Source organism: Haematobia irritans, chromosome 3, assembly GCF_050003625.1.
Source record: "Haematobia irritans isolate KBUSLIRL chromosome 3, ASM5000362v1, whole genome shotgun sequence".
NCBI lineage: Eukaryota > Metazoa > Arthropoda > Insecta > Diptera > Muscidae > Haematobia > Haematobia irritans.
Genome location: NC_134399.1, coordinates 181,492,192 through 181,506,374, shown reverse-complemented (window position 1 = coordinate 181,506,374; position 14,183 = coordinate 181,492,192). Strand labels below are relative to the sequence as shown.

The 14,183-nt window shown below is 36.5% G+C and overlaps 1 protein-coding gene across 1 annotated transcript; it reads right to left on the bottom strand.

Moving 5' to 3' along the window:
• Positions 1 to 3,150: 3,150 nt before the first annotated feature.
• On the bottom strand, positions 3,151 to 11,599 carry LOC142231314 (uncharacterized). Its single transcript, XM_075301929.1, has 6 exons — positions 11,429 to 11,599; positions 11,237 to 11,303; positions 11,116 to 11,179; positions 7,286 to 7,693; positions 3,826 to 7,159; positions 3,151 to 3,747 (listed from the first exon to the last, which is right to left on the bottom strand). The coding sequence occupies exons 1-6, from the start codon at positions 11,597 to 11,599 to the stop codon at positions 3,151 to 3,153; spliced, it is 4,641 nt and encodes a 1,546-aa protein (XP_075158044.1).
• Between the last annotated feature and the right edge of the window lie 2,584 nt (positions 11,600 to 14,183).

The following is a 14,183-nucleotide window of genomic DNA, read 5'->3' as shown; positions in this document are numbered from 1 at the left end:
AATTTTGAGTCTATAGATTTTGTAAAAGTCTATCAAATTCTGTCCAAATCGAGTGATATTTAAATGTATGTATTTGGGACAAACCTTTATATATAGCCCCCAACACATTTGACGGATGTGATATGGTATCGAAAATTTAGATCTACAAAGTGGTGCAGGGTATAATATAGTCGGCCCCGTCCGACTTTAGACTTTCCTTACTTGTTTTAATATCATTGCGGATGATCAGTTTTCGAAGAAAATCATCTTCAGTGGTGAGGCACATTTTCACCTCAGTGTATACGTCAATAAACAGAATTGCCGCATTTGGGCGAATGAGAATCCAAGAGTGATTGTCATAAAACCAATGCACCCACAAAGTGTGACTGTTTGGTGCGGTTTATGGGCTGGCGGCATCATCGGGCCGTATTTTTTCCAAAATGAGGCCGGTCAGGCAGTTACTGTGAATGGTGTTCGCTATCGTGAGATGATAACGAACTTTTTATGGCCCGAATTGGAAGATATGGATGTGGACGATATGTGGTTTCAGCAGGACTGTGCCACTTGCCACACAGCTAACGAAACAATGGCTCTTTTGCGCAACAAATTCAATGATCGTGTTATCTCACGTAATGGCGATGTCAATTGGCCGCCAAGATCATGTGATTTGACACCGTTGGACTTTTTTCTTTGGGGTTATTTGAAAGAAAAGATGTACGTCGATAAGCCAGCAACAATTCAAGAGCTAAAGGATGAGATAATTCGGCACATTAACGGCATAGAACCTCCATTATGCGTCAGCGTCATCGAAAATTTGGACCATCGGATGAAGGTGTGGCACCGAGGTCGCGGCGCCCATTTGGCCGATATTTTGTTCCATACATAATTGAGTAATACCAATATATCATAATAAAATAAAATTACAATAATTTCCTAAATAGTTTGTGTTTTATTCAAAATCAACATCGGCCCTTGAAATTTGAACCACCCTTTATATGGGAACAAAAAACTTCATATACATCACCCAGCACATTTCACGGATTTTATCTGGTATCGGAAATGTGGATCTACAAAATGTTGCAGGATATAATATAGTCGGTCCCGAAAGAAATTAGGCTATCTTTACTTGTTAAATACGTTTACTTGGTTTTAGTTTGTCAAGATAGGACACTGCAATATCATGGAAACGCACGAATGTTCGGTGGGTCAAATACGCAAAACTGTACGCAAAAAAATATTCAGATTTTTTGCTTAAAAAACAATATAGGATGAAATATTCAAATTTCAAGTCGATCACTAGCACGCAGTCTTCACTAAATTTGATATTATTAAAGTTATTTTCTGTTTATGGAGCACGGGAGCACAATATATTTGGAGAAGAGCTGAGAGTATTTAAAAGGAGGTGCAAAGCAAAAACAGGACCACAATCTCGAAAGATATTTAGAGTGGAACTTTTCACTCCAGATGGTTTTATGATTGCGAAGTGTAGATTGGACAATAGAATGAGAGGAATAAATGGAAACAAAATATTGTGATTTTGTAAACAATTTTGGATTTTATTTTCTTAGGATTGTCGATCTTACCAGTACGATAGTTACAGCAGAACAACGAGGTATTCCTTTTTAGGATTTTATGGCGGAAGTTGTATCTCGGTATGATAGTTTGTCGATAATTTCGTTAAAAAATATTAAATGTCATTGACGTACTAATAATCGATTGGGGATTTTAGAACGTGTTTTTGGGAATTAATATATCTGGGACAATAAATTATTTACGATTATTATTCAATCCAATTTATGTTAGTTTACCGATATTGGCATAAACATTTCCGCCGGCCTTGCAGTGTGGCTGCAATGTAAAAAGATCGAATCTAAACATACCGCAGATACTCGTTCTGGTTTTTCTTTTTTTTTTGAATCTATTAGTTAAATGCTTTATGGGATGGATGTTTGTTTCATAAGATACATTTGTATATACATTATAGCATGTTAATCGTTACTGTTTAAAAATTATAATTCAAGTATTATATTCAATAAAACAAATTAGTATTTATATAAACGTATATAGAATAAGGTAGATTAATATGATGGTAGTAAATATGTTAATTCAACAATTGTATATATAATGGTGTAAAAAAATGAAGTTAGTTCACATTTCTCTTCGTAATTTTTGGTAGTGCAAGTAGTTTGGTATAGAAATTTCGTAACTAATGTGGAGGAAAAAGTTATTTTGGACAAGGTCCGTAGAGCGTCCACCCAAAGATTGTGTTTTGAGCCGTTGGCAACCCAGGACGACTAAAAATGCCTTCGCGGATTATTTTGGAATAAATATCAACCCCAAGGATAATGTCGATTGGGGACGATATATAGAATTCGTGATCGGCCAGGACGAGGTTATTGTAGTTTCCCCTGAGAGAATCGGATAGTGTCTCTTTTGGAGTACGGATGAATATTCTATTTTGTAGTTTAAGGATTGATTCAATTCGGATATCATTCTCATGGATGGATAAAAGCAGAAGTGGACATATTGTCTCGTTATCTAGAGTCAAGGTGGTGAGACCCAACTTGTGAACCAATTTAGATGTTATATAACTCGCCTTGGCCGCTGAGTCCAACAGACATTTCACAATTCTGGTTCCATTTTTGTGCGGAATCTTCACTAGGATAGTTGGTAAGAGGGTAACAGCATTATGGTTTAATATAGATGAAAGAGATGTTTGTTGTTCCAAGTTGGTGTTGTTAGGAGCTGGTGAAGCTGCTCTTTTGACATGTTTTCCAGCTCTAGCAATATCACTTCCACGTTTTTTTGGGTGAGGATGATGGTGACGGGATTGCAAGCGAGGATGAGAGTGTAGAAGAGTATGATGTTTTAAATGGCAAATTCTACAGCCGGTTCTGGTGAAGCACTTCCCTTCAGAATGCGTGTGTGCCAAACAGTTTTTACAATATCCATATTTCTCAACTACATGTACTCGTTCGGCGACATTCATACCCAGAAAGCGTCTGCATTTCCTGAGCGCATGAGAAAGTCTACAGATCCTACACCGGAACTGATGAATACGACTTGCGATGTTGTTTTTTGGCATAGTAGGCTGAAAATATATTGAGGCGAAGGTATTTTAGACGATTTGGTGGATACTAATAGACGAAAGATATCACTGTTTAATATGGTCTATGTGCTGTCTATGGGAAGTATGACCAGTTTGGTAATAGGCCGGGTTATTAAGCCTTTTGCTGTAGTTACGTCTGCGACTCGTACTCTAGAATCCCGTCCGGGATACACTTTAACAATCCGGCCAAGTCGCCAGCAATTTGGAGGAATGTTCTCTTCGCGGATAACTACCAACATATTCTCCTTTAGATTTTCTGTTGGTCTTTGCCATTTATGTCGTTTGTGGAGCTCTTTCAGGTACTCATCTTTCCATCTTATGCAAAAATGCTGATGGATCGCCTTGAGCCTTTGCCATCGGTTCACCAAAGACATTGGAGCTTCTCGAATGCTAGGATCTATCGGAGCTAAAATAGGAGATCCGATCAAAAAGTGTCCTGGAGTGAGTGCATTTAAATCTGAGGGGTCCTCAGACATAGGATATAGAGGACGGGAATTGAGACACGACTCTATTCTAGCTAGTAAGGTTTGGAATTCCTCAAAAGTGTATTTCAAGTTAACAGCAATTTTTTTGAAGTGCGCTTTGAAGCTCTTCACTCCTGCTTCCCAAAGACCTCCCATATGTGGAGCCCCGGGCGGAATGAAGTGCCAGGATATATTCTGGTGGGAATAGTTAGCGATAACCGCTTGTTGGGAAGTTTGGATAAATTATTTTGCAATGATTCTGGATGCACCTACGAATGTTGTGCCATTATCAGAGTGGATATGTAGAGGACAACCTTGGCGCGAAATAAATCTACTAAATGCTGCCAGAAACGCCGGCGTGGATAGGTCGGAAGTTGCCTCGAGGTGTATCGCCTTGGTGGAGAAACATACGAATACACACACGTAACCCTTAGTTATAAGGCATGCCCTGCCAGTATAATTTTTAATATCAAACGGCCCTGCAAAATCGAGCCCGGTATGGACAAATGGGCGGGATATATCGACTCTTTCAGGAGGTAAAGCGGACATTAGTTGAACTTGACATCGTTTTTTGTAGATGATACAGGGTTTACATTTGTTTATTACGGATTTTATCAAATTCTTAGCTCTTGGTATCCAAAACTGCGTACGAACTAATCTGAGTACTAACTGATTACCTCCGTGAAGGGATATGTCGTGAATAAACTGAACTAGCAACATGGACAAACGACATTTGTATGGTAGGATGATCGGATGCTTCTCATTATATGATAATGTCGTGGACGAAACCAGCCTACCACACACTCTCAGAATGCCTTCCGAATCACAGAAGGGGTTTAAATTCAAAATGGGGCTAGATTTAGACAAAGGTGCCTTGGCTGATAGAGCCATGTATTCATTGGGAAAAAATGCCTTTTGACTCATAGATATCAGCCTATTTTGAACCATTAAGATCTCAGAGGAAGAAACTGCTGCCGAGGTTCTATGAAAACTTACCCGAAAGTTCGAATGAGTACGAAAGTAAAACCGGTACATATAAGCAACCACGCGCAGAGCTCTTGGAAGAGAAGAGAAACGATTAAGCACATCATCAAACTCATCGAAATAATTAAAGTGAACGCTAATCGATTTTCTTTCTATTTCGATTGCCTCTAAAGTGGAATTATTAGACTTCGGCCAGTCGTCAGGAGATTTCCGGAGCCATGATGGCCCATTCCACCATAGCGTGTTGCCAATAATTTCATTAGGATATACGCCACGGCTCGCCAAGTCAGCAGGGTTGGACCCTGAGTCTACATGAGCCCATTCGGATGGATTTACAATCTCTATAATCTTGGAAATCCTATTAGCTACAAATGTAGCCCAGAAGCACGGAGGCTTAGCCAACCATGCCAAAACTATTGTAGAGTCCGTCCAACAACGTATAGAGTAGTTTCCTAAACTAAACCTCGATAAAAGATTATCCACCATTTCTGCCAATAATGTCGCACCACATAGCTCCAAACGTGGAATAGACAGTGTTTTAATGGGTGCAACTCTAGTCTTTGATGACACCAAACTCGTAGAAACATAATCATCTGCCTCGACACGTACGTAAAGGACAGCTGCATACGCTTTTTCAGATGCGTCGCAGAACCCATGAAACTGAACCTTGCAGTTCGGACTATAGGGGAACCAACGTGGTATCTTAATGGAGTTTATGGATGGATAATGGGCTTGAAAAGATTTCCATTTGGTTAGTATTTCATCGGAAACGGTATCATCCCATTCGGTTTTCTCCATCCATATTTGTTGCATGATTATCTTCGCAACAACAACGCATGGGGATAGCCAACCCGCTGGATCGAATAATTTGGAAATTTGAGAGAGGATCTCCCGTTTGGAGAAAGTTTGAGAGCTGGAGAAAGGCGACATAGAAAAATAAAACGAGTCAGACATAGCATTCCAACGAATGCCTAACGTCTTAGCCGAACTCCGATCATGAAACTGAAGGAAGTCATCGCAGAGTAAGTCTTCGCAGGGTATATTGGCTATCAGCTCCCTGGAGTTAGCTGTCCATTTCCTCATCGTAAATCCTGCGGAGCCCAAGGCGTTTACCAACTGACCCATAGCCTGTTTCGCCTCGTAAAGCGTATGGGCCCCCACCAATGCATCATCAACGTACATCGAGTTACGTAAGATATCGCTGGCCAAGGGGAAGGTTGACTGCACATCATCTGCCAATTGCAGAAGAGTGCGAATGGCTAAATATGGTGCGCAATTCACACCAAACGTCACTGTCTCCAGCTCAAAGTCCTGTACAGGAGAATCAGGGTTCTCCCGATAAAGGATACGTTGGAATGGTGTGTGTTGAGGATTCACACGGATTTGGCGGTACATCTTCGTGATGTCGCCATTAAATACAAAACGGAAGAATCTCCATCGTAGAATAAGAATCATAAGGTCATTCTGCAAAACTGGACCAATATGTAAAACGTCATTCAGACTTATGCCATTGGACGTAGGAGACGAAGCATTAAAAACAACCCTTACCCGAGTGGTTGTACTCTCGGGTTTTATTACGGCATGGTGGGGTAAGTAATAGGCATTTTCAGGATTAATCGTATTCGGTGGATCGATTTTCCTCATATGACCCAATTGGACATACCCATTAAGGACTTCATCATATTCCAATTTGAATTGTGGCGTACGAAGCAATCGAGCTTCACTTCTAAAAAATTGAGCCATAGCGTTCTTCCGAGACAAACCTATACCAATCCCTTCAGGAAAGTTGTCTTTGAACGGAAGAGATACCACATACCTACCGCTGTCGCTTCGTTTCGTTGTACGAAGGAACAAATCCTCACAAAACTGATCTGAAGGGGACATAAATTTCTTCCGTGGGAGTTCTTCCACCTCCCAAAAACGTGAAATCTCCTTTTCTAATGAGATCTCATTGAAACAGGTGACGACCGAAGAGAAGAAGCATACGGGTTTGGCAGGAAGTGGACCCGTCAGGATCCATCCAAATATAGTCTCCTGTGCTATCAAGGAGCCACAAATTTGACGTTGAACACCAGGTAACATAATGGAAGGGAGCAGATCTCCACCAAGTAAAAGGTCTATCTTAGAACTTTGATAAAACCTTGGATCAGCTAGCGGGATATTCGGGATATCGGAAAGAGACGATAAGTCTATTGTCCTCGACGGCAAGCTACCTGACAAGTGTGGAACAACCAAAGCTGTTGCAGAAAACTCAATGCCATTATCAACAGCAGGCGACAATGTGAAGGAGCATTCCTTCTGAACGGATGCAGAAACCGAATTGTTCAAACCAGAAACAGTAGCGTATGTCTTCCGAAAAGGAAGTCTCATAGAGTTAAAAAGTTTCTCAGATATGAATGTACCTTGTGAGCCAGAATCCACAAGAGCCCTCGCACAGATCATGAGCCCATTATAGCTTATGTTTACCAACGCGGTTCCTAGCAACACATCCCTAGAACTGGTAGAAAAACAAGTATGTACAACCCCCTCTCCCGAAATGTTCGTGGACTGTATGGATGAGGACGGAACTTGTGAAGGAGTTGAATTCGATCCCGAGGGAGAATCCGATAATTTCGACTCTTCTCTATGCAACAACGTATTGTGTTTTTTATTGCATTTAAAACAAGAATACTTGCTTTTGCAGTTCTTGACGGAATGCACTCTAGAAAAACAGTTGGTGCATAATTTGTCCTTTTTTATCTCCGCTAACCTCTCAGACGGAGACATTTTCAAAAAACGAGGACATTTCCGTAGCAAATGAGTCTCCTTCGGGCACAATGGACAGTTGGGCTCAACCTTATTCTGAAAAGTGTGGACATGAGTGCCATTGGACTTGTTTCCGTACCGGTAGTCTGTCTTTGTAGTCGCCTTCGAAGCTGTAGAACTACCGGCAATACTTTTCCGAACTTCGGAAACGGACTCGAGTGTTCGATGCCTGTCGGTAAGAAAATTGTCCATTTTCTCCCACTTAGGAATGACCGTTTTGTCGGGCAATGTTTGCTCCCACAGTGTCAGAGTCGAGTTAGGGAGACAGTTGGAACAAACAAACACAAAAATGGGGTCCCAACCGCCCACATCAATCTCATAAAGTTCCAGCAGAGATATGCATGAGTTGATTCTGAATCGAAAAAGGACAGATAGCCAACCAAAAAATAGAAAACGGAGAGAACATGGACTGTACGAATTGTTTACGAATAGGACTCAATTATTGAAATATGGATAATAGGAAGAGGGAGGGGTGGAGTTTAGCAAAATGCATGAAAAAAAAGTTCTGCTAGAGAGTCGTAGAGAATCAACATTACTCTCGAAGAAATAGATCGGTGAGAATTAAAAATCGCAGATTCCGTTTTAACCCTTTCGTTTGGCTCCAAGCACACTGCGCATAAGTTGGTTAAATTCTAAAACCATAGTAAATTTCCTCGAAACTCAATGGTCCGAAGGTCCAAATATATAAAAGTGTCATGTAAATCCTGGCATATGCGACCGTTTCGAAGAGAAATGGATGATCGCTTCATCCATCGAAATGAAATTCATGGGAAAACTTATTTATTTTCACTATAGATGGAACCCGGTCATAACAAAATAGGCCGAGAACGTATGGTACTATACAGTAAAATATGGACTGAACCATAAATAAAGATACATGTCTAGCAAGAGCTCTCTTACACGGGCAATTTTTCCCGGGTGGAATTTGAATGGTGTCTTAGAGCAGTTGAGTATGAATGAATGAATAAGACACAAAAAAATAGATATGAAGAATAACACCAAGAAGTAAGTCTCCAAAGAGAACCCAAAAAACAAATGATAAAAAAGCATGCAATGACAACTACAAATTTGTTGCCATTCTCAGTAATGTACCTGAAAACAAGCGTTCATGCATACATACACATCAATGCAAAAAACCTGAAAAAGAGTTCACCATATCATAGTAACATACATAAATCGATGAGCTAACAGAGCTCTCTTCGCGTCTAACAGAGCTCTGGATTTAACAGCCGCATCGATAAACTCGAAATCGGGGAATAGTCATGTAAGTGTGTTGCACGTGGGCATGGAATATGTAATTCTATCCAAATTAAGTCCACTCACCGGTATGTGTAGCTCAAAAAAATCAGTTATCAGCTCCAACACAGAATTGATACTTTCTATTTCATTTATAACACCGCTTGGATGATCAAAACAATATATGACATTTTCCGTTCCACTAGAACAATACACAACATCTACACGATTTAGTTAGTTTATCGTCTCATTCCGCGCATCAGATGTACGTCTTGTACAATTACAATATCGCTATCAAACTTTTAAGGGCTTTTTGTAGTTTTTTCTTCTTTTCCGTAATGCAATAAAATTAATATTAACTGGCGTTTATTTTATGCTTATTATCACTACCGCACTACCACTTGGAATGAATTTACGAATGGAGAAGAAATGTAAACTAACCTGATGTTGTGCTGCTGCTGAAGTGTGTAGAGATGGTACTGGTGGTGGCGAAACTGGAGTTCTCTCAGAGCACAAGTCTCCAAATAAACGCAGCAATCCGGATCGAACGGGACCAAATGTTTATGGAGCACGGGAGCACAATATATTTGGAGAAGAGCTGAGAGTATTTAAAAGGAGGTGCAAAGCAAAAACAGGACCACAATCTCGAAAGATATTTAGAGTGGAACTTTTCACTCCAGATGGTTTTATGATTGCGAAGTGTAGATTGGACAATAGAATGAGAGGAATAAATGGAAACAAAATATTGTGATTTTGTAAACAATTTTGGATTTTATTTTCTTAGGATTGTCGATCTTACCAGTACGATAGTTACAGCAGAACAACGAGGTATTCCTTTTTAGGATTTTATGGCGGAAGTTGTATCTCGGTATGATAGTTTGTCGATAATTTCGTTAAAAAATATTAAATGTCATTGACGTACTAATAATCGATTGGGGATTTTAGAACGTGTTTTTGGGAATTAATATATCTGGGACAATAAATTATTTACGATTATTATTCAATCCAATTTATGTTAGTTTACCGATATTGGCATAAACATTTTCCTAAAATCGTATGGCTACCACGGTTGCCACTCGAGCCAAAAATAATCTACCAACATTTTATTTCTATAGAAAATGTTGTTAAGATTTTATTTCTCTAGAAAATGTTGTTAAAATTTTATTTCTCTAGAAAAATTTGTCAAAATTTTATTTCTTTAGAAAATTTGATCAAAATTTATTTCATAGAAACTTTTGTCAAAATTTTATTTCTATAGAAAATTTTGTCAAAATTTTATTTCTATAGAAAATTTTGTCAAAATTTTGTTTCTATAGAAAATTTTTTCAAAATTTTATTTCTATGGAAAATTTTGTTACAATGTTATTTCTATGGAAAATTTTGTTCAAATGTTATTTCTATAGACAATTTTGTTAAAATTTTATTTCTATAAAAATTTTTGTCAAAATTTGATTTCTATAGAAAATTCTGTCAAAATTTTGTTTCTATGGAAAATTTTGTGTAAATTTTATTTCTATAGACAATTTTGTTAAAATTTTATTTCTATAGAAAATTTTGTCAAAATTGTATTTCTATAGAAAATTTTGTCAAAATTTTATTTCTATAGAAATTTTTGTCAACATTTTATTTCTATAAAAATTTTTGTCACAATTTGATTTCTATAGAAAATTCTGTCAAACTTTTGTTTGGATAGAAAATTTTGACAAAATTTTATTTCTATGGAAAATTTTGTTTAATTTTTATTTCTATAGACAATTTTGTTAAAATTTTATTTCTATAGAAAATTTTGTCAAAATTTTATTTCTATAGAAAATTTTGTAATTTTTTTTTTGTATAGAAAATTTTGTCAAAATTTTATTTCTATAGAAAATTTTGTCAAAATTTTATTTCTATAGAAAATTTTGTCAAAATTTTATTTCTATAGAAAACTTTGCCTAAATTTTATTTCTATAGAAAATTTTGTCACAATTTTATTTCTATAGAAAATTATGTCAAAATTTTATTTCTTTAGAAAATTTTGTCAAAATTTTATTTCTATAGAAAATTTTGTCAAAATTTTATTTCTATAGAAAATTTTGTCAAAATTTTATTTCTATAGAAAACTTTGCCTAAATTTTATTTCTATAGAAAATTTTGTCACAATTTTATTTCTATAGAAAATTTTGTTAAAATTTTATTGTTATTTTATTTGTATAGAAAATTTTGTCAAAATTTTATTTCTATAGAAAATTATGTCAAAATTTTATTTCTATAGAAAATTTTATTTCTACGGAAAATTTTGTCAAAATTTTATTTCTATAAAAAATTTTGTCATAGTATTATTTCTATAGAAAATTTAGGAAGTACTTCTTGGTTGGATAGGAATAGTTTGCAAAATCTACTAAAACGTCAAGAATACTACCAATCTACCAAACAGTAAAAAAATCTGCCATTTTTGGTAGAATTCTACCAACTGTGGCAACCGTGATGGCTAGTCCTTCTTCTGCGAAAATCCATTTATGATTGTGATAACATTTTTATGCGTTTTTCAATAAATACCTTTTTGGTAATCGTTTCCTTTTCCTTCTAAAAACAGGCACTTCCATATTTTCAAAGATACCGCCTTGAAATATGCAATACCATTTTAGATTTTATGCAACATCATATTATGGCTTATTACCTTCTTTGGTAAACCTCAAGTAAATGGTATTTGGAGCTCTTTCTTCCTTTAGATTCAACACAAAAATCTATTTGATTCATATAAGGGAGGGGAAGAGAATTTAAAGGAAATTCTAAATATTTTGAGTGTGTATGTGTGGGTACAGGAGCGAAAAATGGAACAAACTGCCTAAAAAGAAATATTTCCACACACAATCTTTGTTAAGACTTTCAAGGCTCGATTCTCCTCTACACCGTTGAGATATGAAACTTGCGGCAGGGAATTATTGCTAGGTTTTTGTTTTTGAAATACACAGGCACACAGGTGGACAAGGGGAGAAGAGAACGAGAGTGATAAAGGTAGAAAATGGAATTTATGCAACATTCTGGTGAAAAAGTATTTTTCTATTTTCTATTGTAAATTGGTTTCATAAATACTGGGGCTTATTGAATCCGTTTCGTTTTGTTGAGCTCGTTGCACTAGCACCAGGCCAAAGGAAAATAGATTTCCACCGCCCCCCATAGAACATTGCAGCTGATTTTACCTTGGCCAAAATTCATATAAATTGAATGCATTTTCCCGGTCCCATGGCTATGGAGCAGGAGAAAAATATGATTATCTTTGGCGAAATGCGAGTAAATGAATATTTTGTTTTACTGCTACCGCAACAACTACCATTAGTGGTGGTAGCTTTGAAGTTAGTGCAGCCAGAAATAATGGCAACAAAAGTATAGCCCACTTTAAGGATTTTATGGCATTTTATTTTTACCAAAGCATACATTTGGTATGCCAACATTTTTCACAATTTAACGAAAACCAAATTGAAAGCAAAAAAAAAAAAAATAACGAAAAGAATTTCTTGTGATTGACTTTAAATTGGCTAGTGTGTGGTTGTGCCTTCTTTGTATTTTCGTTTAAATTTTAGCCAAGAATTTTTGCCTTGGCGTTTTTGTCCATGTCACATAGCCGTCTCCACCATCTTTGTCATTCTTAAGACCTTGGAGGGTTTTCTCTATATTCCAATGCTATGGTGCTAGTGTCAATTTTTTCCTCGTTTTAGTTTTTCGAACACTCTTTTGTAGCTTCTGGTGTTAAATTTTTGCCATTTGTATTTTCTTGCTTCTTCTCTGGCTTTTCTTCATTATTTATGGGTCACATAGCAAGCTGGAAAAATTACCCACTCCAAAAGGAAGAAAATGCCTTCAAAGGAAAGCAAGCAACAATAGCGCATAATAAAAAATACTTTCTGTCTATTCATGTTTATTTATTGTTTTAGACATAAGAATGTCTCTTTTTCGTTGAGTACTTGAATATGAGAATGAAAAAATAAAACTGGACATTTCAAGTTGGCATCCTTTGTACAGCAATTTTGAGTCCGATATGGTCAAAGAGATTTGGGAGTCATACGTGATAATGGCCTTTTATGTAGTCACGCAAATTTCTCAAGTATGATTCTAAGTTAATCACTGTGACAGTGGTGAATTGCAAATTTTTAGAGACGAATTCAAGAATTATTTGACTTTTTGGGTTATTCAGCTTTATCGGAAATTTAGGTTTATTAGCCGTTAGTAGGCTTATCTTTTCTCACATGTGTATCTGATAAAGCTGGTTTTGATTCCAAGAGTATGCTACATTTATTATCTACACTAAAAAAAAAAAAAATATTGTCGTGGGAATTTTGCTTAGCATAGAAGACGCATTTCTCTTATATGAAGTTAATTTCCTTGTTCCCAAAAGTCGATAAACTTTTCAATGAAGTCCTTTTTAAAGGCTTTCATAACACATGAAGAAAAAAGCTGAAAAAAAACAATGAATTAAAATTAGTTTCCTAGAATCAAGAACGCAATACTTAAATTGAAAAGAGAATTTTGAGCTCAATGTGTCTTTACTTCAATTCTCCGCTTCTATGGCTCGGAATTATTACCAAAATCATTAGAATAAAACCCAAATATTTGGAATAGGACATGCTATATTCAGTGTACTAAAGCTAATGCCTCCATGTAGAAAATTGAACGAATCTTGCTAGTAAAAACAAGTAAGGAAAATCTAAAGTCGGGCGGTGCCGACTATATTATACCCTGCACCACTTTGTAGATCTAAATGTTCGATACCATATCACATCCGTCAAATATATTGGGGGCTATATATAAAGGTTTGTCCCACATACATACATTTAAATATCACTCGATTTGGAAGAATTTGATAGACTACTACAAAATCTTTAGACTCAAAATTTAAGTCGGCTAATGCACTAGGGTGGAACACAATGTTAGTAAAAAATATAGGAAACATTTAAATCTGAAGCAATTTTAAGGAAACATCGAAAAAGTTTATTTATGATTTATCGCTCGATATATATGTATTACAAGTTTAGGAAAATTAGAGTCATTTTTACAACTTTTCGACTAAGCAGTGGCGATTTTACAAGGAAAATGTTGGTATTTTAACCTTTTTTGTCGAAATCAGAAAAACATATATATGGGAGCTAAATCTAAATCTGAACCGATGTCAACCAAATTTGGCACGCATAGCTACAATGATAATTATACTCCATGTGCAAAATTTCAACTAAATCGGAGTTAAAAATTGGCCTCTGTGGTCATATGAGTGTAAATCGGGCGAAATCTTTATATGGGAGCTATATCTAAATCTGAACCGATTTCAACCAAATTTGGCACGTATAGCTACAATGCTAATTCTACTCCCTGTGCAAAATTTCAACTAAATCGGAGCAAAAAATTGGCCTCTGTGGTCATTTTAGTGTAAATCGGGCGAAAGCTATATATGGGAGTTATATCTAAATCTGAACCGATTTCAACCAAATTTGACACGCATAGCTACAATGCAAATTCTACTCCCTGTGCAAAATTTCAACTAAATCGGAACACAAAATTGGCCTCTGTGGGCAAATGAGTGTAAATCGGGCGAAAGCTACATATGGGAGCTATATCTAAATCTGAACCGATTT